This window comes from Heliangelus exortis, chromosome 1 (assembly GCF_036169615.1).
Source record: "Heliangelus exortis chromosome 1, bHelExo1.hap1, whole genome shotgun sequence".
NCBI classification, from domain to species: domain Eukaryota; kingdom Metazoa; phylum Chordata; class Aves; order Apodiformes; family Trochilidae; genus Heliangelus; species Heliangelus exortis.
The window spans coordinates 27,349,281-27,376,441 of NC_092422.1; the positions used below are offsets into that span (position 1 = coordinate 27,349,281).

The following is a 27,161-nucleotide window of genomic DNA, read 5'->3' on the forward strand; positions in this document are numbered from 1 at the left end:
AATACAATAAGTTGTGTCTCTCTGCTCCCACAAAGGCAGTGACTCTCTCCAGATTAATTTATTCCTTAACTCTTCCCATGTAATGGGAAAGAAGTGAGTTTGCTTTCTTCCATGGGTCCCTACCTGCACTTACCATGTAACCTTCTGCTTTATTCTACCAGTGGCCAGGCCAAAGAGTGATCTGAAGATGTAGTAAAAAGACACAAAGATTACAGGATAGAAGATCAGCAGTGCCTTCTGTCTGCTGTTGAACACTTTAAATAAAAGGATATGTCAGCAATTATTTTATTACTCAGTTTAGTTATCACTGGGGAACAAATAACAGAAAACATAGACCAGTCTTGTCAGAAGGCCCTCAATGAAAGCTACAAAGGGCCTTTGAAATGGAAAGTTCCTAGCTCCAAAATACTAGTAAAACCCCAGACTTGATGTTTCCAATATTTTTCCAATGGAGAATCAGGATGGAACAATGTTGCAACGCTTAATTCTTCAGTTTCAGCAACTCAGCTGACTGGTGTAGCAGAATGTTGCTTAGAAAGCAGAGCCCTAAATTCATTATCCAAAGTAGGCTTGGACACATTACTCTTTCCAACCTTTAGGGCTACATTCATCATCTCTCCAACCAGAAAGAAGCCACCAACTATTGAACCATTGCATTAGAAGGGAAACAGAGTAGAAGTGGAGGAAGGAATCTTGGAAAAATTCACATGTCAGATCACACTTCATGGTGTTTTTTCAGCAGAAACTACATGATGGTCTAGAAAACTGACATTCTCCCCCGCCCCCCCCCCTTTTTTTTTTTAATAGAAGTCAGATTTATTTTGTATTTTATGTGATGACTAGTGATTTACATCCCACCCACCCATCTGAGAATATTCAGGGCTCCAGGCATGTCTCCAGCCAGTTCCAGACTATTCAGATCATTGTTGGTCCATCCATTTCCTAGTCACAACAAGGCCTTCTGTGACTAATTATGGCCCAACTGCAGCAGGAGAGGCAGCTTCAAAGAATGGGAAGCTTCAGATGCACTAGCAGTTCCCTTGGTTCCCAAATTCTTTATTTATGTGGGTTACACTGAGTTGACAGATTTAACTGGGCTGTTGAAGATACGGTCAAAGAAGGAGAGTCACTCCCTTCCCTTTTATTGTTTTCTGAAGATGTAGCAGTCATACTCATCTGTCACTACAGAGAGGAAGTTGTCCATCACTGGGCTTGATTTGGGCTTTTATACACTGGTTCAGTAGCAGCTGGGAGTAGATCAATATAATATTTGGGAGGGAGCTGTGTTTCCTCGAGATGTGCTGTAAATCTTTTATTGTAGATACTCCCACTGTTTATTGTTGAAAATCAATAAAAATAAACCTTGTAAAGCTGAACTCGGGCAATGGTTCAGCACAAAGCAGGGAAGGACCAGGAGGCAATGAGTTTCCCTCCCCCTCTTGGATAGCTCCTGGTTTTTTTCCCAATGAATATTCAATAACACTTTCCAGCAATCTAGGAACAAGAAAAAAAAATATATATAAATAAATAAAAATATTAAAATTCAAAGTTCTGAACACTTTGTTGTGAACTCAAGCAGGACTGAGGATCCACTTTGCTGGCTTTCTGGTACTGAAATCAGCTGCAGGTCAAGAGGGAGTTATCACCCAGGTTGTGTGTTGGATCTACCTTACAGTTTTCCCCTCCAGAGACAGATTAAAGCACATCAGCTTTGCTCAGCTCAGATTAAAAGAGTTATTTTTTAGCACTGGAAATCTGGAAACTGACCAAAATAGGTAAAAAGTGAGAACAGCCCAGTGTGGAGAAAAGTTTCTCCAGAGTCAGAAGTCACTACCCCTGTTTGCAAGCCTGAGGAAGCAGAACAGGATGCAACTACTCCAGCATCATTCTTCTCCCCTGTATCTACTAATTCCTCATATATGGCATCTGAGGGTGGAGTCTTCTACTATTTCCACAAGATTCAGCTATCCAGGGAAGTGAGAAATGGTTTGGAATTGTTTAGGGAAAAAACTACCAGCACTAAGAAATCAGGGTTTGGGTTTTTTTTAATTTAAATATGGTATCAATTGCAATAGCCTTATTTAAACTTATGGTCTTTATCAGTTACACAATCTTACAAGCACTGACTGTAGAATCTACAAGAATACAGTGACTGCACTTCCTAAAAGAACAAAACCCCTCATGAATTGTCATATTGAAATCAATACCCTAAGAACAGAAATGTGTTTTGCATCAGACTCTCCTCTCTGGTATCGGCAGATTCCTGAACAATTCAAGTGGTGAATAAATAACATGCCTCAAAAAAATATGAAGGACATAGGAGGATTTCCCAGTATGTGAAGAAGCACATAAAACGTTACTTAAAAGCACAAAACCTGCAATCAATTACTATGAAAAAAATCAACATGGTGCAAAAAACAAAGGAATGGGGAAAGGGTTCTCTCCTGTTGGGTTATCCAACAGGCACCTCAAGAATTTATTGGTGAAGCCCTTTACAATCTTGAATCTACAAATACAGGATGAAATCCAACCATATATGATTAAGAAAGAAAACTGTAACTATAAACTATATTAGCAAAGAAAACTATATATGATTAAAAAAGAAAAAGTATGACAAGTTAGGATTTATATTTCCAAATCATCTCCATCTCTCAAGTCAGCAGTAAACTATCTAACAGCCAAGCTCTTTCAGTTATCTACTTCTGCCATGTAAACTGCAGTGCAGAACTCTGGTGTTACCTTACCTTGCAGTTTCTTTACCCTCCAGTGATTTTACTGATTTGGGTGTCTGCTCATGTCTTAAAAAGCAGAAGAGAGCTACTACTCAGCATAAGCGAGTGATAGGGCTGCCCCCCAGCACTAAAGCACTCAATTTCTAGCATCTCAGGCAGTGGAAGAGTTTGCATTTTTTTGCTGAATCCAAGTAAGAATAAAGTGGCAAATATAGCTGTAAGTTTAATGAAATCAGCAAGTTTTGCACCTTCTTAGTGAAAAGGAACTCTCTTGAGAAAGTTAGCAATGACTAGAAGTGGATCGTGTCAGTGATCAAAAATTCTAGCTTCACTGGGAAAAAAAAAAAAAAAAAAGTTTAAATGTTTAAAAATCTCATTCCAGTTTAATCAAGAAGAGCTGAATGTGAGAGATCAGAGCTCCAGGTTCTGCTCTATGCAAAAGGAGGACCAAGTCACCAGCAGAGATCATATTGTGAGATACTAGAGTTGACTTGCTTGCCAAGATTTGGGTGAAATTGCTGCTTAAGCCAGAAGGCTTTTAAAATCACTCAGGCTTGTAGCTAATCTGGGCTCCCATCAGCCAAATTCACTTCTGCTTGTACAGCCATTATCTTCTGTGGAAATAACACCAGTGTGAACCACTCACCTGGTGACACACCACACAATCTGCTCTCTCTTGCCTGGTCAGGACCTCAGATACAAAGGTGCAGTGAAAATATCAGCCACTGCTGCTTCTAAGTGGGTGCCTCAGTGCCCACGGGATGGGCCGCATACCACTCCAAAGCGCACACAGAAAAGTTGCCATCCTGGTTCATCAACTCTTTACAGCAGCATAAATCATTTTGGAAGGTGGAGGGCAGCAACTACCCAAGCCAGTCCTGGTAAATTGGTGTTTTTATATTAATTTGTCTGAAAAAAAACACAGCTCCCCATTTCCATTGTGATTACTGCCACTTAAGTGTAACTTGAAGCTGCAGCACCTGTAGTCCTGCTGCCACTTTCTGTATACAGAAATCCAGTGAGGAGTTTTCCTTCAAAGAACCAGTTTAAGACCAAATTATCTTCAATTAAAACTCATGGTCTCAGTCAGGCACTTTCTCTAAATCTCTACCATCTTACTGACACACACAGATGCCTTCAAATTTATGTAAGAAAACTGTTAAAAAAAAAAAAGAACAAGAACCCAAAGCACTAAGAGCCTCGTCATGCTCCCTGCAAGTGCACAAGTAACCTCTCCCAGCCCTTCAAGTGACCTTTCTCAGTTCCATGCCAAGGAATAATAAATGGTAGGAGAACTTTGGGAATCCAGACTTGCCAACAGCCATGTGCTTCGTTTCAAAAAGATGGATAGTCTCACAGTATGTCATTACACAAGGTCAATGTAAAGCATGTATGGCTCTTTAAAGGACAGGAACTTGCACTGGTATATTTTTCCAGAGCCAAAATAAAACATTCATAGAATTATGTTGGTGCTGAATAAAAAATAACCCACAAGGTGAACCAGAAAGTGCTCTGCACTTGCCCATGACAAGTTGTTACTGAAAAGGTTGTAGCAAATATTTATTTTGCCAAGGCCATAAAGCATGAGTAGCAGCACAGGTTAAAACTCTGGGGCTTTTTAAAAATGGAAATATTTTGTATTTTCATTTATTTAAAAGCAGAACAAAACAAATGTAATTCCAACTTGAGGTTTCAAAGTGGTTGCTACAGCAAGGCAAACAAACTCACTGCTGCAGTAGGTGAGGTAGACTAATAATTCTCTTACTACAAGGGGATCTGAAATAAGTCTCAGTTTACACTGCTGCTGTCAGGCATCATTTAAGATGTGATGTTTAAATACAGCCTCAAGTCCCCTTTTTTCCTCTTTTTCCCTGTAAAATGTTGTCACTCATGTTTCTTTCTATTATTGGTAAGTATCCTCACCACCAATATACAGTCACTTACTGACTCAGTACTCATGTTTACTGGTTTCAGTTTTATCCCAATTTGAGGAATGGGAACTTCTTTGGGAAGTCAGTACACAGACCTCAAAATTAACTTAGAAAGCCAGTAGCATTGTCTTGGTAGTACAGCAACCTGTCAGGACAGGGCTCCCACACAGCTTGTCTGCTGTGTCACCCAAATGCTGCTATCAGCAGTCTGACCTGAGTCAGGGAAGGAACCTCAAAAGTTCATCTGCTCCAACCCTTTGTAGGAGAGAGCCCAGGTGAGATTACCCAGCACCCTGTCCAACTGCACCTTGAAATCTCCAGCAATCACAGAATCACAGAAGAATCACAGAATCATCTGGGTTGGAAAGGACCTCTGAGATCATCAAGCCCAACCCTTGATCCACTGCCACTGTGGTTCCCAGCCCATGGCACTGAGTGCCACATCCAGTCTCTTTTTAAATATCTCCAGGGATGGAGAATCCCCCACTTCCCTGGGCAGCCCATTCCAATGCCTGATCACCCTCTCAGTAAAGAAATTCTTTCTAATGTCCAACCTAAACCTCCCCCGGCACAACTTGAGACCGTGCCCTCTTGTCTTGCTGAGAGTTGCCTGGGAAAAGAGACCAACCCCCCCCTGGCTACCCCCTCCTTTCAGGGAGTTGTAGAGAGTGATGAGGTCTCCTCTGAGCCTCCTCCAGAGTAAAAAACAGGGACTCCACCACATCCCCGGGGAGGCTGTTCCAGTGAATGATGGTTCTCATTGTAAAAACTGTATTATACCAAGAGGAATAGGAACATATTGACACTATTGACAAAAATCCCATTTGAGCTGAAAGCATCCACACATTTCTCAACATTTACTACATTATATAACCTGTAAATGGCTTAGGAGATGTAGTCCCATAATCCCATTATTCTTCACCCAGAAAGCTCTAGAACAAGCAAAGGGGACTTCATTGCTGCCACTGAACTTCTGAACTTGTGTCAAGCTAGAATGCACTAATGTGGTAGCAAAATAAAAGAGATGTCCAATAGTGGCACCACCCGTCTGGGAAGATCCATTTCATTGAAACTCCTATGGGCAAGAAGTAAGAGGCATGATTCCCACCACCCCCCCCCTGTTTTGAAGTGCTGCAAATAAGGTAATAAATACATATTTTAAAGCTAGTGAAAAGTTGGATCTAAACAGTCATCCAAGAAAGCCCAAATGAGCTGTACTTGGCTGTTTGTAACTTTGGAAAGATGTTGCTCTACCAACAACAAAGGTCAGACTCAAATGACTCCTTGAAGTTATTGCTATCTTCTTCCCTGTCTGGGAGGACAAAAGATTCTTAATTTATAAGGCCTCATTAACCTACCTCTCTTGGTACCTGAGCTAATTTTGGCATCTCTACAAAGCATGCTACAGGACCAACTTTCCCAGGGCTTTGAAAGCCACTTCTGCCAAGCCTTCCTCCCAATTATGTTTTGCACTTTAAAACAGTGTTAAGAAATCCCTTGTATTATCTTACTTAAAATTTTACTAACTCCTCCATCTGAAGGACTGTTTATCACATTTTCATTCTTTTTATAGCTAAAGTTCTAAAAATTAACTGACCCTTTGTTCACAAGGACCTTTACCATTTTAATTCTCAGGGCTGAAGAGCAGCATCATGCCTTCAGAGTGGGAAGAGAGAACAGAGGAGCATTCTGCAGGAGACAGTAACACATTATTTCCTTGACACTGCTGGTGGCTTCACAAAGCCACGTTCACATGGCTGCAGCCACACAGCAACTCAACTTGGGGTGTTTCTGTTATGCTGCTTTCAGGGCACTGCAAAAGAAGCAGTGTACATTTATCTTTTGCAAGTAAAAGCAATATTCAACCCTTGAGGTTTGCATTTCTCCTTCAGCCACTTCTCCAAACTGCTGGGATGCTGGTTGTGTCATGCTTTTATTTCTTTGTCTACTGTAATGCATTTTAAATCCACTTACAGATTAGCACAGAACATAAAAATTATTTTCTAGAAGGAATGGCTCATTTTTTATAAGTCCTGATGTAAATTTTAGCCACGGAGAAAAACAAAAACCACCCTTGAAAATGCTGGACTCTGGTCCACAAAACCAGTATTGAATCTGTGTCTCTTTTATTTAGAGTTGAAGAGGGTGGAGCAGTAAAAGTCAGGAAAGCTTTTTTTTTTTTTTTTCCCCAACACTTGGAAAAAAAAATTGTTTGTTTGTTACTTCCCTCAATAGTTGATGTTTCAAACAATCCAACAAAAAAGGCCACTGGTGCTGACACACCCCTCTTCCACCATCAAAAGATGAAAGGAAAAGGCTTTATTTCCCTTTCTGTACTTGGCCTCTCTTTGCCTGTGCTACCCCAGATGTGGGTGATGTTGCCTGTGCTACTGTGATGGTGAGGGCTGGAGGCCTCTTCATCCTTTCAAAACTGTAGCACTCAATTTTTTCTTCACTGGAGACCGTCCTGGTGCTTATGAGGCGAAATCCATCTTTCAGTAAAGTGTCAAGCAGCAGGCCTAGCACATTGGTGCCATTAATCAGCTTTCTGTTATCAGGCTTTATGGAAACATACCTAAAATCAGAAAAAAGCAGTTACACTTTAATTACTTCTTGAAGGATGGAATCTATTTTTTTAAGAACAAACTGGGTCCTTGGATGGTACAAGCCAGCACAGTTGCACAGGTTAACAGCAGCCAAGGTTCTGGATATTTTTTAAATACCTTTGAAGAGAATTTAACTCTCTGAAGACAATTTAACTCTTTCCCTGACTGTAAGAACTGTAATTCTTTGCTCGTCCAGTTACATGATAGAAAGGAATAACTTCTCCTTCACCAAATCTTACTTTCTGAAGAAACAGCTGTGATGACCTCCATCTCATTTCATTTCACAGAGGAGAGGTGACTGGCTTGCTCTACACAGGGCTGCAACAGTTCTTCATGTCAGAGTGACAGAAAGGGCACTGAAGGCACATTCACCCCCACAGCATCTCACTATTCATTACACAGGAGCTCTCTACAAAGAGTGACATTTATTGAAAAGTTACTTCGTACAGCAGGTCTTGTGGTAACAAGTATGAAAATCATTTTCACATTGCCTCAAACAACTTTGCTTGATATAAAGTACAGATCAGGAATCTATCCAGACATTTTGAGGAACAGAAGTCAGGTAAAAATACTATTACAAAAGATAAAGCTGACAGGGGTGAATCTGTTCCACAGTTCATGGGAGGTACATCAAGCATTCATGGAAAGCACAAAAAAAGGCAAAAGAGTTGATGGCACCACAAAGACTACGTCTACAGAAATTCATCAGGCACCATAATCAAACTTCACTGTTTCATTGATCAAGATAAGCTTTTCTATTGATCTGCAAAGGAAAATTTTTACCAAGAGTGAAGCAAAAAAGTAAAGAATCAGGAATATTTCTCCCACTATTTAAGTTGCCATAACCTATTCAACCAATTGTTAGTCCATTAAAATTAGTAATGCATTATAAAATTAAGGTTTGACACATAAAAACATTTTGCTTTGCAAAAGCAAAGTGGTTTTTCTTCTACTTGCTTAGCTAAAGAAAGCTAGAAGAAAGATTTTTGTTTTTTTTTTTAAATAAACAAAGGACTGCTGTGTTGATTCCTGTATGCAGAAAGCTTAAACCTTTTGGAATTATTTCGATGAAATTTCCATAAAATTCTAGATGTTCTAACAGCCACAAGAGACAAATTACATTACATTTTCTTATACAGTAAGAACATGTCTCCATACAATAGAGACATTCAGTAAAAGCATGTTTTAAAAAGATAAGTTGTCATTACAATACAGAACTGCTATCACAAAAAATCACCAATATTCAGTAATCTTAATAAAAAAATAACCTGGCTCTGAATTCAAACAAAACCCACTGTGTAGCATATAGTTAATATTCCACTCCTTCTCCCTCCCCTCAATAAAAAGCTCTACAAAAGCTTTCCAGTCCCTGAACTTCAGTCCTAGTTCTATTGGTGTTTTCAACCCTGTTTAGCCTTTTTTTTTTTCTTTTCCATATGAAAGTCTTTTGAACCTTGAGCTTGTGGAGATTTTAGGTTTCTCCAGTAGTGTACTCTTTATTGAGTTGGTTTCCTTTGCTTCATTTTACTCTGTTTTTCAAGAACCTAGAAGGTCAAGAACTTTTTCAAGACCTTCTAGAAGGTCAGTGATGCTATGAAATTCTAAAGCTTGAGAGAGTGAGCAAGGGGGAAAGGGCAGATACAGAGAAAAACCCAAGAGAACTGAAAAACAAGCATCCAGAACAGTATTTTAGAAAGCTGAAGAAGAGGCAAATCAATGTAACAGAAATTAAAGTGGGTATTTCAGAACTATAAAAAGATAACACGAAATTAGCAGAAAGGAGAAAACATATCTCTTTTTCTTTTAGACAGCAGTCTGATTGTTTCTGTAAAATGAGTTTGCCAGCACACAACATGTACTTCATGAAGTAGAAATCACACAGTAGAAGTTTCACAGTGAGAAGACACACGAGGGAGGGTACCTGGCCACAAAGTGGTCACCAGCAGAGTAGTCAGTACCACACCGAAACACCACGTCGTGATGAGAAGGTCTTTCCAAAGGAAGTGGAATGAGTGGTTTCTGAGAGGTAAAAGGGCTCTTCCACCTCTGTCCTGACTGCTGCCCTGTAAACACAGTGACCTGTTCAGCAAGTGTCTCAACAGTGGTGCTGCAGGAACCAAAGATCCGGAAAAAGGCTTGCGTCTCTTGGAGAGAAAAAAGCACTTCCAAGATCTCCAGCCTTGGCTTCAGCAAGTGCTCCTGGCTCAGGAGGTCAGCCAGAGGGTACAGCTCATAGAATTCTGCTTCTCTCTGCAGCCTCTGATAATCTGAGAAATCAGTAGGTAATGAGACCTGGAGAGTTCTCAAGAAGTCCATGATGTAACTAAACAAAGTTCCATCTCTGTCCACAAAAAACTCTCCATTTAACAGCTTGAATTCCTGGTCACCATCACTCAACATCCGTGCCAGCCTGGACTCAGGGAACTGCTGCAAAGTAGAAGCCCGGGTCACAAATCTCACCCCTCCCACGCTCAGAGCGACCACCTCTCGGTTGCTCATCCTTACCTCAGCCACTCAAAAACTGTAACTCTCTGATCTATGTGGTTGTGACTTGATCCTTCCTGAACTGCAAGAACCATTCAGTGCTTTCAGCAAGTGTTTGGAGTGAGGTGTGGAGCAGTAACAGGATTCCCAGGCAACAAAGATGTAAATATCATGTACAATAGTTTTGTTTGCAGGGTTTGGTTGCTTGGAAACTTTGATTCTTGGAATTTAGTATTTTATTTTTGAAATGAACAGCTTGCAAGGACTACTAGAAGAGAGTTAATTGACCATCACAACCTATTAAACCTTGAGATAAGCCAAGGAACATCCTCAAAGCATGGCAAGCATTACCTTTGTTTCCTGGAAATACCAACTAACTGCTTTCTTTCTCTACATTGTTTCTCACAGGACCACTGCAGAAAAGAGGTTAGATGTGCTTCCAGCAATACATTTCAGTATTGTATGCTCTTAAAGAAGGGCACTTCAGAAAACTTGAGCTTACAATTCACTTTAAATCACTCTTACCTTATGGCCAAGTCAATACACTCAGAAAATTTAGTTCACTCCTGAAACAAGGTACATGATAATATGGTATCAGCAGGAGAGCCTATATATATTCCGATGGTAAAGCACTTCTGAACACTAATAACTTCCATACTCCTGTCATGTTAGGCACTCTGTTCCAAGGAATCACCTCACCATTCTTCACAGTTTTTGGAATTATGACCTAGAGACAAGAGACTGCAGAGAAATTGCTCTACCTGCCACCTTTGCAGGGCTAGAGCACGAGCTGCCATCCCATGGCTGACCCATGCATGCCTTTTACTGACTGAACTCTTTACATTAAGGCTTTAGAAAAACATGGATCTAGCAGAACAGCTCAGGTACCCCAACAATTTCATGCTGGAAAAGTAAACTGCCACATATGTACTGTCTGCAAGGTACATACTGCCTTGCAGCTGGTTCTCTTACCAACCTCAGCTGATTTTTCTCTATCCCTAGAATTCACACTTGCCCTGAAGATATATTTTGTATAGAACATGTAAACAATAACCAGCAATCTGAATGTACAGGATAACGACACCATTTGATTATACAAAAAATATACACGTATCTTTTTGAAGTGAGAAGTAACATCCTCACACAGAAGGTGGTTCCAGAATGTGCATGACACACTCTGTATTTCACAGTGGAAGGGCAGTCCTCAACAAGCCCTCAATACAGTGCTCTTGTCTATCACAACTGCACTTCCTCTTTCCAAACCACCTCCCAGTTAGAATTTTTTAAACTATGATCCTTTAGGAAGTGATTTTAGCTTATTCTACAGTTACATTAACGTTAAACTAAGGTAGACAGTTTGGCCCTAATTTTGGTAAGAAAAATGATTTACAGGGAATAATAGTCTCATAATCATCACTGAGAGAAGAAACCAGAAACAATGTGTTTTTCAAAGGTTTCTCTCATCTACTTTATCAGCGCTCAAACTACATGAGTAGCATGAATGTTTTGGAAATACTTGAACCTTTGAATGCTTTCACTGGAAGTCTTAAAAAAATTACTTAATTTGAAGAATTTCTATGTTTTCTTCCTCAGATCTCTCTTAGTTCTTACATTTCGTCAGGGACTTCACAACAGTTTATATTTGCACACAAACTGTGCAACATTATCCAGTACAACCAATGTATAGTTTTTACACTTTTCTCTTAGAAGTGAAGCTCCATCTGTCATCTGTTCCCAGTAAAAGACAGCATGATCTGCTATCTCCACTGTATCTGCCAGATAGGACAAGCTCATTGTAAAGAACTGAGATTTCCAGCACTGGAGATTGTCAACAACTGACTCCACAATGGGCATTCTGGTGACAGCAAGAACAAGCAAGAAAATTAAAGAGGTCACCATAAATCTGCGTGAAAAGACTGAGGGAATCTTGAATTTAAGAGTGTTGTTTTCCTGAGGCAAGGACAGTTTGTCCACATCAACAAGTTTTATTCCATTCCACTGGCTGGTATCGAAGCTCTTCATTGTAGTGCTGATGTCCACACTGGAGCAAGGTAAAGGGGTTTCTTTGAGCACCTTGATCTTTTCTCTGAACTCCTGCATCTGCTGCAGAAATATAATGGGTTCAGACACATCTTTGAAGGCCTCTGCAATGTTAAAAGCCATCCGTTGCTCTTGCAGAATTGTGTTCAGTTTATTGATTTCTGGATCGTAGGCCTGCATCACCGCAAGCTTCATGGTCTCAAAGTCAGAGAGAATCTCATTCCGTTTCTGTTCCAGTGTGTGCTGCAGTTTCTCAAAGAACTCTTTCACCTTGTCAGAATCTTTGGTCAGCATCTGCAGAGCTTTCCTCTTACTGGTTTCTAAGGTATCCAGCCGCGAGAGGGCATCTCCACAACGCCAAGTTTCAAAGCCTTGAAACAGGGTTTCAAAAGCCCTCTTCTCCTGGGAATAAGCTTCTTCAATAGAACAGAAAATGTGCTTTGTGTGGTCACCACGGGTGGCACAAACCCCGCAGATCAGCTGCATGTCTGTCACACAGAAAATGTTAAGGGGTTGCCCGCTGTGCACTTTGCACACAGGCATTTTTGGAGTTACTTTGATTTTATTATATTTCTCCACGATACCTTTCAGGGAATAGTTGACCTGCAAGCTGTTGACTCCAGTAACGGGAGTTTCCTTCCTGCACGTGGGGCACTTGAAAGGAGACGGCCTCCAAAGCACATTCCGCACGTTTCCCTCAAGAATTCCTTCCAGACACTTTCTGCAGAAGTTGTGAGAACAAGGCAGGACACGAGGATCATCGAAAAGGCTACAGCAAATAGGACAGGTGAGATCTTCTTCTAGGAGCTCCATCATATCCTAGGAAAGAGAAGATAGTAACAGTACTTAAAAAATCTATTTTTCCTCCAGGAAAACCGTGCAAACCCTGATCACCATCTGAGATACAGCTCGGTAAGAAAAGGATCTACTTTCTTCTCCAGTATCCTTATGAGAGAGTCTCAGCTGGGCCCATGCAGCCAGCCCAGTCAGCTGTGGTATCTGGCCACCAGATGGCAGGCACAAGAACAGCTCAGTGCCCAGGCAGAACCATTTTTGGACTCTCAACTAGAAATGCTGGAAAAGAAGGCTTGCCAAACCCAGCAAGGACTCTGAATGAAAATAACTCGTGTCCTCATAGTAACAGTTCACGACTTACATCTTTCCTCACTGATGCAATACTCAGAAACTGCATTTTTACAGTACATACCCAGCTGATATGCCCTGCTAAGATCTGATTACTCTTCGCTTGCTCAGTGCATCCAAACCTCAGTTTCAAATTTCATGCACTGCTATAGTAAGGAGGCAAAATTAAAGGTGACTGAAAAAGCCCAGCTTCAGAATTTCTTCAGCTACACAATATGTGATGTGGCTCTTTGTTCTGCCTGAAAAGACAAAAGGGAGTCACCACTCACTTTCAAAGTTAGCTTTTCTCTTGCTCCAACAAAATTTTTAAGTAACCAAGTGAATGTGTTACCACTGAGGTACTCAGCATAAAGTTAAAATACTTCAAAGAACAACTGCCCATAGTCATTGACAAACCATCACAAAACTCTTAACCTTTTTTTACTCAGCCACAATCTCTATTTCCAATTCCATTCTCAGAGCATTCATACCTCAGCAATTCCTTTTCCTTGACAGGACCTACAGGAAGGTCACATACTTCATTGTACTGGAAAATCTCAATGAAGGGACCCAGCTCATTACCTTCCCAGTGCCTCTACTCATAGCCAAGTTCTCAGATGCAGACATCTTATAATTTACAGCACACTCTAAGAAAACAAAGAGCTAACTAAGACCAAAATGGGTGAAGGTTTGTATTTGCCAAAACTCTCAAACACTTAGTTTCAAGCTATAATTAGAAAAATGTTTCCCTTGTATAAATTCCTTCCATATTATACAATATGTATTAATATATATATGTAATAAAATTCCTTTTGTAAATGAAAAGTTGTATCAAAAAACGAGGCTCAAAGAAGTCTTCTGAAAGAAAAGCATATCAATGAGCTCTTTTAATTAGTTTTGATGTTACTGCTAAGGTTCCTGTCCCCTCAAAGGTATATAAAGGGGCAAACATGGGAACCTCGATGAGAGTTGCAAGGGCAGATCCATGCTGCACAGGACAAGAAGAGCAATAAAATCAGTATCAAAGCAAAGATAGCTACAGGGAAGAAAAGCAAGGTCAGTTCTGAGTTTCTGTCACAGGAGGACAGACACAGTCCCAGCGAGACTTCACAGTAAAAGTGACATTCTTGAGAGGTGTAAGAAAACCTCCCACGCTTTTCCAGTGATGATGAGGAAGAGGAGCATTCTCCCTGCTTCTTTGGTTAAGGGGAGTTTAGAAAAGTTGCAAGCTTTTATACTCATCCACAGGATAAGGCCATCATGCAGAAGAAGGCCACTATCACATTTAGGGACAAAGCCCCAGAGAAATGGCCCAATGACTCCACTTACCACCTAAGGTTTCCTCTAAAACCACAGATCCCATTCAGCAATTTCATTTTCTGTGAGCAGAAAGTCACTTTGAAGCACATTCTCAATGCAAGAACAGTCAAGGTTTCATTTCTGTCTTCCTACTGATAAAAATAATGGGATGACAGGAAGAGGATGATTTTGCCCCCGTACTCGAGTCTTCCTGTTTCTTAATATCTCTCCCTTTCCAACTTGTACTCACAGCTTTTAGCCACAGTAGCAGCACTAAAATAAACATTTTCTCATGTGTTAGGGGGATAATAACTACAACACCTGGACTTCAGCAAGGCCTTTAACACCATCTCCCACAGCATCCTCCTGAAAAAGCTGTCAGCCCACAGCTTGGATAGGAGCACCCTGTGCTGGGTTAAGAACTGGCTGGAGGGCCGGGCCCAGAGAGTGGTGCTGAACGGTGCTGATCCAGTTGGCGGCCGCTCACCAGTGGTGTCCCCTAGGGATCAGTGTTGGGCCCGGTTCTGTTTAATATCTTTATAGATGATTTAGATGAGGGGATCGAGTCCATAATCAGCAAATTTGCAGATGACACTAAGCTGGGGGTAAGTGTGGATCAGCTGGAAGGCAGGAGGGCTCTGCAGAGGGACCTGGACAGACTGGAGAGTTGGGCTGATTCCAATGGGATGAGGTTCAACACGGCCAAGTGCCGGGTCCTGCACTTTGGCCACAACAACCCCATGGGGAGCTCCAGGCTGGGCACAGAGTGGCTGAGAGCAGCCAGGCAGAAAGGGACCTGGGAGTCTGGATTGACAGGAAGCTGAACATGAGCCAGCAGTGTGCCCAGGTAGCCAAGAAGGCCAATGGCATCCTGGCCTGTATCAGGAACAGCGTGGCCAACAGGTCCAAGGAGGGGATTCTGCCCCTGTACTGAGCCCTGGTGAGGCCTCACCTCGAGTCCTGTGTCCAGTTCTGGGCCCCTCAGTTCAAGAAGGATATTGAGGTCCTCGAACAGGTCCAAAGGAGGGCAACCAGGCTGGGGAAGGGACTTGAGCACAGGCCCTATGAGGAGAGGCTGAGAGAGCTGGGGCTGTTCAGCCTGGAGAAGAGGAGGCTCAGAGGAGACCTCATCACTCTCTACAACTCCCTGAAAGGAGGGGGTAGCCAGGGGGGTTTGGTCTCTTTTCCCAGGCAACTCTCAGCAAGACAAGAGGGCACGGTCTCAAGTTGTGCCGGGGGAGGTCTAGGTTGGACATTAGAAAGAATTTCTTTACTGAGAGGGTGATCAGACATTGGAATGGGCTGCCCAGGGAAGTGGTGGATTCTCCGTCCCTGGAGATCATAGAATCATAGAATCATAGAATCCTAGGGGTTGGAAGGGACCTCGAAAGATCATCTAGTCCAACCCCCCCTGCCAGAGCAGGGCCCCCTAGAGTACATCGCCTAGGAACGTGTCCAGGCGGGTTTTGAATGTCTCCAGTGAAGGAGACTCCACAACCCCCCTGGGCAGCCTGTTCCAGGGCTCCGTCACCCTTACAGTAAAAAAATTCTTTCTGATATTCAACTTGAACCTCCTATGCTCCAACTTGCACCCATTACCCCTTGTCCTATCACTGGTCACCATAGAGAAAAGCCTAACTCCATCTCCCTGACACTCACCCCTTACATATTTGAAAACATTGATGAGGTCACCCCTCAGTCTCCTTTTCTCCAAACTAAAGAGACCCAGCTCCCTCAGCCTTTCCTCATAAGGGAGATGCTCCACTCCCTTAATCATCTTAGTAGCTCTGCGCTGGACTCTTTCAAGCACTTCCCTGTCCTTCTTGAACTGAGGGGCCCAGAACTGGACACAATACTCCAGGTGTGGCCTCACCAATGCAGAATAGAGGGGGAGGAGAACCTCTCTTGACCTACTAACCACACCCTTTCTAATGCACCCCAGGATGCCATTGGCCTTCTTGGCCACAAGGGCACATTGCTGGCTCATGGTCATCCTCTTGTCTACCAGGACCCCCAGGTCTCTTTCACCTACACTGCTCTCCAGCAGGTCAGCCCCCAACCTATACTGGGACATCGTGTTGTTCTTCCCCAAATGCAAAACTCTACACTTCCCCTTGTTGAATTTCATCTTGTTCCTCCCTGCCCAACTCTCCAGCCTGTCTAAGTCTCTCTGAATGGCAGCACAGTCTTCTGGTGTGTCAGCCACTCCTCCCAGCTTAGTGTCATCAGCAAACTTGCTGAGGGTACATTCTATACCCTCATCCAAGTCGTTGATGAATATATTGAACAACACCGGTCCCAGTACCGACCCCTGAGGGACTCCACTAGTCACACACCTCCAACCAGATTCTGCCCCATTGACTACAACTCTCTGACTCCTTCCTTTCAACCAGTTCCTGATCCACCTCACTACCTGATCACCAAACCCATACTTGATCAACTTATCTACAAGGATGCTGTGAGAGACGGTGTCAAATGCTTTACTGAAATCAAGGTAAACCACATCTACCGCTCTTCCATCATCTATCCACCTAGTAATTTCCTCATAGAAGGCTATGAGGTTAGTCAAACATGATTTACCCTTGATAAAACCATGCTGACTGCTCTTGATGACCCCCATATCCTTGATATGCCTGGAGATAGTGACAAGAACAAGTTGTTCCATCACCTTTCCAGGGATGGAGGTGAGGCTGACCGGTCTATAGTTACCCGGGTCCTCCTTCTTGCCCTTCTTGTAGACTGGAGTGACATTTGCTATCCTCCAGTCCTCAGGCACCTCTCCTGTTACCCATGACTTATTGAAGATGATGGAGAGTGGCCTAGCAATGACCTCCGCCAGCTCCCTCAGCACCCTTGGATGCATTCCATCTGGACCCATCGACTTATGGATGTCCAGATTACTCAGCTGATCCCTAACCCAATCCTCATCTACTATGTCAAACTCTTCATCTATCTTGACTACTTCTGGGGTTAAATGAGTCTGGGGCTCATGCGGAAACCCTGCAGGAGTAAAGACAGAGGCAAAGAAGGCGTTCAGCACCTCTGCCTTCTTTATATCCTCTGTCACCAGGGCTCCCAGCTCATTCTTTAGTGGGCCAAAGAATATTTAAAAAGAGACTGGATGTGGCACTCAGTGCCATGGGCTGGGAACTGCAGCGGTAGTGGATCAAGGGTTGGACTTGATGATCTCTGAGGTCCCTTCCAACCCAGCCAATTCTATGATTCTATGAAGACTAAAATGACAGTTCTCAGTCTTTTAGGAAATGGAAATTCATAGTGCAGAAAATACTTGCTCTGGTCTGTCTTCTTTACCAAGGAGGAGCTCACTTCTCAGTTAGGGAGCTAGAAAAGCAGCTTTGCATGCCTTACAGAAAGGACTGCAAACCACTGCAGAACATGCTTACTAAAACATGTTCCATCAAAATTGCAGGACAAACACTGAAGACTTTCATGCTCCTAAAAATACAAAAAAAGATATACAAAAAGGTTTCATGATCAAAATAAAACTGATCTGATGCACTTTAGCCCCACCTATCCAATTAAATAATTATGCTTTATAAATAGAGCTGAATTTTCTATTCTATGGCATCACTGAAACTTAGGATTTTAAAGAAAGAAATGGACAAGATTTTGAGCTTGGTTTTTTTCTCCTCTTGCAACACCACCAGTAAGACCAAACTACATATACTGAAAACCTGCATGACTGGTTAGGACAGCTGAACTTCTGTCTTCTTTTGGACATTAATTTCAGAGAGTAAGTTCCATGCAGATTTTGAAACATCCCTTTGTATTAGCAACTTGGAATTTGTGTGGGCAACTACAGCAATATTTCAACATTGCCATCAGGAATTTCTCTTTGTAACTTCTAATCCAGGTTTGGATGGCCCTGGAATTCCTCATGCGTAGCACACAGACCAAAAGGCACAGCAGTTTCTTCCTTCACCTGAGCTACATAAACTCTCCAGGTACAAACCCAGCAGATGTCACCCACCAAAAAGAGCAATTTCCAGAGTTTTATCATCAGGAAGAAGAATGGCAAAACAAATCAAAACATAAAACAACCACCGTAGCTTTTTCCCACGCTCCAGAAAGAAATTCATCTAGCATGCTTCTCAGCACAGAACTTGGACCTATCAGCCAGCAGCAGCCTGAAAACAAAACCAAAATTTCACAAAACAAAAAGATAGCTCTTGAATTGCAAGCTTTCTTCAGTGTTGTGCAAGTATTCTAAATGAACAGGCTGCATTTCCAGGAGGAGCTGAACCAGTCAAAAGAGATGTCTTCTCCCTTCCTTCCCAAGGACCTCCTAGAAGCAATGTCCCCAACCTCTTGTCAGATTGGCGTGTTGAATCAGCCCCTGAAAGGCTCTTTCTTAGATATGACAGGAAGAAAGGCGATGGGATCTACTGCTTACAGCTGCAATGAACTCAACTCCGCTCACCCCATCCAGAGGAACCACAACCTCATGGAAGGACGGTGTGGACCTGTTGACGTGGCACAACTGACTGACCTCCAGGTACAGCAGGAGGAAAGTGGCCGTGCTTTAAACCTGTTATTTCATGGCCAAAGTTTTTTTTCCAGGTGTACCAGGTACATACAACACTTTCAGCCTTCAGATAGTTAGCAAGGCCCAGAGAAACAGGCAGTGCTGGTCCAGTGCAGCTCCAGCCCCAACACCACCGTTCCATCCACCCGGCCAGATAATCCTCCGAGTGGAAAGGCAGAGCCAAGGACGCTCCTGCGCTCACCTTCCCGGCCCTCTCGGGCAGGCGTTTGCCCACTGATTCTGGTTACAACCCCGCTCCCGCCCGGGGGATCCCCGACACCCGCCTCACGGCTGACATTCCCGCCAGGCCCGCCCGCTGGCCATGGCCTCCCCGGGGGTCACAGCCGCTCCGTCGGGCACCGCTGCTCGGGGGAGGGCGGCCCTGGAAGTCACCCCCGAACCCTGCAACGAATACCCCAGCAGCGGGACTCGTGGGGCAGGAGGGCTGCGAGCGAAACCAACCGCGACGGCTCCGGCCGCGGCGGTCCCCCGGCGCCACCTCCTCACACCGCCGCGGCCTTCACTCTCCCAGCCGGCCCTGCCCCTTCTGCCGCCGGAGACACCGGGGCCGCCCGCGCCGCCACCGGCTCCCGCTACTCACCATGGTGGGCCGGGGCTGGCGGAGAGGCCCGGGGGAGGCGGAGGGAGCGGGCTGCCTCGGCCGCCCACACCGCGCGGCACCGCGGCCGGTCCCAGCCGCCGCCCCCTCCGGGCCCGAAGCCGCCGGCCGCCCGGCTACCGCCCCCCGATCCCTTGCATTCCGGGATAGGGCCGCCCGCTTCCCCCCCAGTCTCACCTCGGCGAGCCGCGGCGGCGCGGTCAGAGGGCGATACCGAGGGCCGCCGGCTTCTCCGCCGCAGGCCCCTCCTCGCCGCGCCCCGCCGCCACCGCCGCTCGGCCCGGGAGGGGTGGGCAGGCCCCGAGCCGGCCTGCGGAGGAGATGGGGCCGGGAGCTGCTGCTGCTGCTGCCCGCCGGCCCGGACGGAGCGCGCACACCCACCTTGGCCAGCGGCCGCCTCGCCGGTTCTGCCCCGGGGCAGCAGCTACCGCTGCTCTTCCTCCTCCGCTCTCCTGCGTGCGGCAGGGAAGGCCCCGGAGGCTGCCAGGAGCGAGGAACGGGCGGTGGACGCCGCTTGTCTAAGGCAGTTGCCGAGGTCTGCAGCGCCAAGCAGGCTCTGCCTGAGCCTCCGCCGAGGTGTTTACGGGTTTCTGTTGTTTATTAACTCTGCTAAATTGGCCTGCAGACTGCGGCTCACAGGCGTGTGTTGCACAGCATAGCAAGGAGTGCTGCTGGGTGGCAATCTCGTTGAGCATCTTCCACCCCCTGAAACCACTTAAAAAACAAAACCAAACACCATTTTAGCCAGATATCCTCAGACACCATTACATGCTTCATAAATGGATGGAGATGCGTTCCTTTTTGCTTTAACACGCTGGCTGTAACATTTCCTACAGGTCAATCTGTTGGAGTGACGTGGCCTGACAAATCTACCAAGGCTCTCAGAATAGAATCTCAGAATCACCAAGATGGAAAAGACCTCTAAGATAATCAACCATCTAAGACCTCTAAGATCCAACCATCAACCCAATGCCAACTTAACAACTAGTCCCAAAGAGACAGAACAGTAGGGATCCTGTGTCTGCCTACAAGGACCCTCTAAGAACAGGACTGTGAAACGGGCTGGAAGTGCAGAGATTGTCGAGAATCTTTGTGATTTGCATCATTTTATGTGGTCCTGTTAGTTCTCAGTGAACATGGCAGCTCTCACAGGGAAGCCAAACTGAACTTACTTTCAGGTTAGACTTCACAAAACACAGCATCAAAAGCTCTTCCAGAACACACATGCTCTGCCTCCTGCATCCCCATCACTCCCCTGCTCTTCAGTCACCCACTGCAGTCATGTCACTCATCAGCACAACAGGGATTTCTCAAGACCACCCACACAAAAAGCATCACAGGCTAGACCATATTTCTGTGAAATTAAATTTCCTCATGCATCTCACATCTTTCTTCCAATTGTTCAGGGATCTAGATTTTAAAAGCCATTCAATAACAAGCCTAAGCTGTGGTTCTGTGAGTGACCAGCCCTCAGGACCAATGCTGGGAAGTGCTGTCAAAACCCAATAATAAACCCTTGTAGGCCCTCTAAGCCATTTTTAAGTCAAGAATTATTTTATTTTTATATCACGATTTTATTGATTCTACTAATCTTCACAGAATCACACAATCACAGAACCACAGAGAGTTAGGGGTTGGAAGGGACCTCGAAAGATCATTGAGTCCAACCCCCCTGCCAGAGCAGGGTCTCCTCCAGCAGGTCGGTCACACAGGAACACATCCAGGTGAGATTTGAATGTCTCCAGGGAAGGAAACTCCACAACCTCCCTAGGCAGCCTGTGCCAGTGCTCAAAAGAGCACAGTGAAAAAGTTTGTCCTTATATTGATGTGGAGCCTCCTAAGCTCCAGCTTGTACCAACTGCCCCTTGTACTGTCACTGGGCATAACTGAGTAGAGCCTGGCTCCATCCTCCTGGCACTCACCCTTTACATATTTATAAACATTGATGAGGTCACCCCTCATTCTCCTCCAGGCTGTGATCCTTAATATTATGGTTAAAGCTATAAATGATGACATGGCCTTTTAAATTCCTCACTCACTATAAATTCATATATTTCTCATGTAAATTTTTTCTGATTTTTAGATTACATTATTGTCCATTAATAACCTGGTCTGGTACTACTCTGTCTCCTTATAAATGAAGAAGCTGCATGGGCATTAGATTGGATGCCTGCTCACATGGAATATATCCTCTACATTAGGACCACCTCAAAATGTTCTTTTTTCTCAAAATGGGCTTTTTTTCTGCCAAAGATGAAAGCTTAAACTTCGGGGCAAACCCAGCACAGAGTGTTGGTGTCTTGCTGCACAATGCCTGGTCAGCACTGATACTTAAGTATACCATGGCTTTCCTGAGAGTGATCAAACACTATTTGGGCATTCCCTCTCATTGATATAGTCACACAGAAGCATTTTGCACATATATAATTCCATCTTCCCATACTGTGTATCTATATAAATGGCCAAGGTAGGTCTAGATTGAATATTAGGAAAAATTTATTCACCGAAAGGGTTGTCAGGCATGGGAACTGGCTGTCCAGGGAAGTGCTCAAATCATCATCCCTGAAGGTACTGAAAAGACGTGCAGATGTGGTGCTTAGGGACATGGCTGAGTGGTGGAACTGGCAGGGTTAGATTTGTGGGTGGACAAGATGATCTTAAAGGTCTTTTCTAAACTAAATGATTCTGTGATTCTAAAAGCATTTTGTAAACACTTTGTTGTTTATAGAGGTTTTTCAATAGCAGTTTGCTTAGGAGCTTACATTCCCACAACTGAGAGAGCATGAAGTGTCTTCCTGAAGCAGCACCAGAAGTCATTTGTTGAAGCTTCAGAGAAAGTTCTAGCTGATGGAAAAATTATGTGTAGATCTGTGGAAATATTTCCCTACCTAATAAGGAAACAAACCCAAGGGAAATCCAGGCTTAAAGGAGAGGCCCATCTTGATGGAAAGTGTTGGGATAAATGTTAGGACACTTTTCCCAGGTAACAAGTGATATGACCTCAAGAGGAAATGGCCTCAAGTTGTACCGGGGGTGGATATGAGAAAAAATTTCTTCACTGAAAGTGTTACCAAGCACTAGAACAGGCTGCCCAGGGAACTGGTTGAGTCTCCATCCCTGGAGATATTTAAAAGATGTTTAGATGTGGTGCTTAGATGGTTTAGTGGTGGACTTGGCTTGGCAGTGCTGGATTAATGGTTGGACTTGATGACCTTAAAGGTCTTTCCCAACCAAAACAATTCTATGATCTATGGGAGAGTTCAAAATACAGGGATACGAGTTTGGAAAGAATTATAAAATAGGGGCAACTTCCAGCTTTACAAGACAAATACTGTGTTTGTTGTTAGACAAAGGGATGGCACCTGTTTTCATCTTTAAAATAGAGAGAGAACCCAGAGGTTGGCTCTTCTACCTGAGCATTATGACAGGAGATTTCTGAGACCAAAGCTCTATGCTGTGGCTCAGTCAGCAGCCTCACAGCTGTCTGCAGCTGCCCTTCTCACCTTTACTGGCTCTACCACACTCATCAGATGCTTTACTGAGTTGATTCAACCCACTAAGCAAGCAGAATGCTATCCCCTCTTCTTTGCCTGGGTTAGTTTTCTGCTGATTCAACAAGCTAAACCAGTTCAATGCAAGATTAGACATTCATCAGGTCTAAGATCAGAGGAGCGAGGGAAAGAGGAACAAGATTTTCCCTGTTCTGTGAAAGTAAGCCATTAAAGTGGTTCAAGCTGTAACAGGTAATTTTACCCCGAGAAGTAGATTCATGGGGGGGTTAAGCCAAGCTGAGACTGTGCTACTGGCAAAATAGATAATTCCATCCTTTTCTCTTCCCTTAGTCATGCTTTCCTGATGCCTCCTCTCCACTGGCTCTGACATTCATGGCCCACATGTTAGGCCAGATCCACTTGCCAACAGAACTGAAAGCTAATCCGGTTTAAAAAAAAAAAAAAAAAATTAGTTTTCAGCAGGATCAGGTTTGGCAGCCAGCTGAGCCCACAGCCGAACAAACACCAGCGCCAGGAAGAGCCAGGGAGAGGGCCTGTTTAGGGCCTGTTTCGGTGGCAGCCTGCACACACGTCAGCATAAACCAGAAGTGCCCCCACAGGCCATAATTTCACAAATGCTTTCAGCCACCTATTGCCAACGCTGCTGCCAAAAGTAACACAGCCTTCCCCTTCAGCCACACCAGCTGCTCATTCTGGGCCTCAGGCACCCCCTGTGCTGTGCTGGAGAAGATGTCTAACAAAAAAGCTGATATATAAATGTAGCTGGGGTTAAAAGCAACTTGCTGTGGGCTTTTTTTGTTGTTTGGTTGTTTTTTTTTTCCCCTTCAGGTTTGTATTCTCTGAAGCCATGCTACCAAAGGCCTCTCAGATTGTAATTGTCTTCTAGGGTGAAACACCAAGGAAAAGATGTGAGTTGAGGGCATTTTCCAGCCTTATCCTTGGCTGGAAGTCTGCCTTTTACTGCCCACTGAAGGAGGTTAAGGCTTCATGTCCTGTTGCAGAGGTGTCCAAGCACACAGAATACACTCTGGCATCAGGACAGTGACTTCTTCTATGATTCTATGCTTCTTGAAGCACACTGTTTTATTCAGCTGTGCTGGTGTGAGCATCCCCTCAAATGGAGAGAGACAATCTTGAGATGTACCATGAAGTCACTGTGGGGACCTTAATATATAAAGAAATCAGCAAGAGCTTTGACACCAATTGCAGCTTGGTTAAAAGATGCCGTAAGATAACACAAATAAAGAAACTGTTCAAAACAGCTCCGTGTATCAAACACCTTATTTGTATATAAAGGTTTCACAACCATATCATATCTGACTGCATTTTTTTTCAACAGATACATCTGGACTAGATTAAACACTCCAAACGAGGGATCAGAGAGAACAGTTTCTTGTTATTGTTCCATAAAAGCTACTTTTAATATGCATCATAGAAATAACAGGCATTAAAAAGCCATGAAGTATCATCAGTCACTGAAATGATCAACTGCTGTTTTGAGGTCTGAATTTCAGAGACTCTCTTGATATCTACAGGGTCTCGGGTGACTATTTTGGCAGTACCAAAAAGCTCTGTCGTTTCAAATACAGAACTTTGACCCACACAGTTAACCAATATTTAACACTTTCCCAGATTTTTCTGCAAGGGGGGAGGAGGGGAGTGGGATTCCGTTATCTCCTTAGTGTAATCCTATTTATTTACAAAGAATGTACAGCCACGTCCCATTTCCTTGCACGCAGAGGAAGCAAATGGGAGGGAGCACTGTGCAGCAGTCCAAGTTTGCTGCTTTAGCCAGGATGCCTGCCCAGAAGAAGCTGTCCCTTGGCTTTTTCTCAGGGCCATGCACCACTGCTTCTCCCACTGTCTGCTGGCTCTGGCGTGGTGTTTCCGGTCCCAGACATGCACACAGCAAACACAGCTGCAACCAATCTGTGCTCTTGCTGCCACATTCGCAAGCGGTCCCTGGAGAAATCTCTCTGACTTTCCCCAAATTAGTGCTTGCTCATACGAGTTAGTTCATCTCAGTGCTTGGCCATGGAAGCCGTGGGCAGCAGTTTCTAGTTTTTAGCTGTCTTACAGCGTGGAAGAACTTAATTGCTCCTTCCTGAACAAAGCATGGTCAGCATGCCTGTCAGTTTTAATGAGGTTTGTGATTGCCTATAGATCAAAGCTCTGCTCTGGTAGGTTTTGCTTATATTGCATAAAAAGGAAAGGAGAAATCACCTCCAAAGTAAATAGAACAATGAGGAACAAAATTAATTTTCAGGTACAATTTCTTCTATGACTTGGCAAGCGTCAGATTAACTGTATAAAACAAGACTTCCTACAGAACGTTAATCCTCACAAGAACACGTTATAATGAAGATTTCAAAAGTACAAGCACAACCTGTTTTTCATCTGAGACTTTGTCTGTATCATCTTCCAAACCACAGGCCTGACCCTGGGAGTGGAAGCACTGCTTTCAATAAACAAACCTTGATTTTCCAGTCCTGCACCATCATTCACTGCTGTGCAAGTTGTATGGAGATGTTATTAAACTCATTCCAGCATATTTAATAACTGCTTTTTAAATTGGTTTTCACAGGTGTAAGTGTCTCCATGAAGCTTGTGGCACTGGAGAAAAAAAGTCCCAGAGGGACTTTTTCACTACTAGGGCTAAAAGGAATGATTTTTCTGAGAACTGATTAGTCATGATGGTTACATGCTGTAACAACAGGAGAGAGTCCCCTTCTCTAGAGGTCCCTTCCAACTCTGATGATTCTGTGATTCTCTCATACGAGTTTGGAAGTATCAGGGAACCTTTCTGAAACACATTTGTCTGCAGCCAGTAGATCTACTTTGCAGGGCTGATGTGAGAGAGTTGTATTTTGTGAATGAAGTTCTGAGCTAGAGAACAAAATAATGACCATCATTTTCTTTCTGCAGGACCTCCAAATATGCCTGCATTTTTGCAATGGATGGGACCATTTTTTTCCCTTTTCTTCTAACATGGTTCCCAGACAAAATGTCTCTGCTGCTACTGTTCAAGGAAATAATGTTAAAACCCTGTGAGCAGCAAACATGTTTAGGCATGCTGAGCATAATTTTTCCTCCAGTGTGGGAGGATCCTAAATACTTGGCCTCCCCAGTGAAAGAAATGCACATTCAAGAAAGGCAGAATCTGAATTAACTCTTCATTATCTAGCACGATTATACTTCTAAATATGGGAGCCCAGATCTTCATCTCCTTGGGGCAATCCTGTGTGCACTGTAGAAGCTCTAGTGTTCAAATGGGCACTAGAGAGCCTGATAAGCACATTTACACATAGAGTGCTATTATCCTGCTGGAATTGCTCACCTCATCCTCCAAGGAAGGCATAGAAAAAAGCCACATTTCTTACCAGCTTCCCAGCTGATGTTTGCTTTACTTTCACCGGACCAGTGTTGTTGTCTGCTTGATTTTGTCCTGTGCTGGAGCCTTCACTCAGGGCACACGTATGTCTTTGCACAACCCATTTTGATACCCAGCTGTCACCAGCCCCTGCCAAGGTGCTCAGCAGCCAAGATCCACACCTGGAGGGAGACAGAATGGGCACAGGGACAAGACCTGCACTGACCTCAGTCCCCTGAGGCTTCCTACCCACCAGGCACATAGGCAGTGGAGGCAATGTGCTCCAAAACAGCACCAACAACCTTCCCAGGCTGTGGCATGCACTTTCCCTCACAAGTTCTGCAGTCTGCTGGCCTGTAAAACTGGCTGCTCGAGTTCAGAAAGTAGTGGAGCAGGAAGCAGGCAGCAAGGCACAGCCAGGCTCTGCTCCCCAAAGCTCCGTCCCCTGGAGTCCAACAGATTTGGCAATGCTGACTTCATGTGGTGAGATGAGTTTGTATTCCCAGTGCTCATTTTGGGGAAGAAAGGAGATAGAGGGGCACAGGGAAAAAAAAAACAGGATGCAGAGTCATTTGAAAGCTGAGTATCTTTCTATCTTTGCTTTTTTTAGGTTTTTTTTTAATACTATATTAACATTTGTCATTTAGCATTTGCTGTAACAAACCCACAGTATGTGACAGACAATAAAAACCCCTCAGTGACTGAAATGGGACTAATTTTGTGAACAACAAACTACCAACAAAAATCATGACGCCCTCCATACAAAACAAACACCAGTTTCCACCTAATGCTTACTTCTTAGAAGTTCAAGAATAATCCCATTCGACATATTTTAAGGAAGTGAGCTCTTGACCCCAAATGCTTATGGGCTGTAACAGTAAGTCCAATAAAAGAAAGGAA

At 44.0% G+C, this 27,161-nt stretch overlaps 2 protein-coding genes and 1 long non-coding RNA gene across 11 annotated transcripts; 1 reads left to right on the forward strand and 2 right to left on the reverse strand.

The window, feature by feature from the left end:
- Positions 1-5,358: 5,358 nt before the first annotated feature.
- On the forward strand, positions 5,359-6,959 carry LOC139793919 (uncharacterized). The gene is made up of 2 exons (XR_011724875.1): positions 5,359-5,805; positions 6,299-6,959. It is a non-coding gene; the product is annotated as an uncharacterized lncRNA (long non-coding RNA).
- On the reverse strand, positions 6,578-9,768 carry KCNRG (potassium channel regulator). Its single transcript, XM_071738852.1, has 2 exons — positions 9,191-9,768; positions 6,578-7,238 (listed from the first exon to the last, which is right to left on the reverse strand). Exons 1-2 carry the CDS (start codon positions 9,766-9,768, stop codon positions 6,983-6,985), a joined length of 834 nt encoding a protein of 277 aa, XP_071594953.1. The 3' UTR covers positions 6,578-6,982.
- TRIM13 (tripartite motif containing 13) lies at positions 7,675-26,251 on the reverse strand. Of its 9 annotated transcripts, none has more exons than XM_071738820.1 (3): positions 19,761-20,064; positions 12,992-13,175; positions 7,675-12,612 (listed from the first exon to the last, which is right to left on the reverse strand). In XM_071738820.1, the coding sequence occupies exon 3, from the start codon at positions 12,607-12,609 to the stop codon at positions 11,380-11,382; it is 1,230 nt and encodes a 409-aa protein (XP_071594921.1). In that variant the 5' UTR covers positions 12,610-12,612; positions 12,992-13,175; positions 19,761-20,064; the 3' UTR covers positions 7,675-11,379. The 9 variants fall into 9 exon arrangements, with proteins under 9 accessions (XP_071594921.1, XP_071594911.1, XP_071594939.1 ...); XM_071738810.1 differs by lacking the exon at positions 19,761-20,064 and adding an exon at positions 19,557-19,754; XM_071738838.1 differs by lacking the exon at positions 19,761-20,064 and adding an exon at positions 19,362-19,524.
- Positions 26,252-27,161: the final 910 nt, after the last annotated feature.

Bases quoted from the DNA above. Each gene is read 5' to 3' on its own strand.
- KCNRG (XM_071738852.1), bottom strand. From the start codon at position 9,768: ATGAGCAACCGAGAGGTGGTCGCTCTGAGCGTGGGAGGGGTGAGATTT. The intron at 7,239-9,190 runs GTACCCTCCCTC...TTCTGATTTTAG, and splicing joins GGTGACCACTTTGTGGCCAG to GTATGTTTCCATAAAGCCTG.
- TRIM13 (XM_071738777.1), bottom strand. From the start codon at position 18,321: ATGCTAGATGAATTTCTTTCTGGAGCGTGGGAAAAAGCTACG. The intron at 12,613-18,279 runs GTGGTTGTTTTA...TCTCTTTCCTAG, and splicing joins GAGCGTGGGAAAAAGCTACG to GATATGATGGAGCTCCTAGA.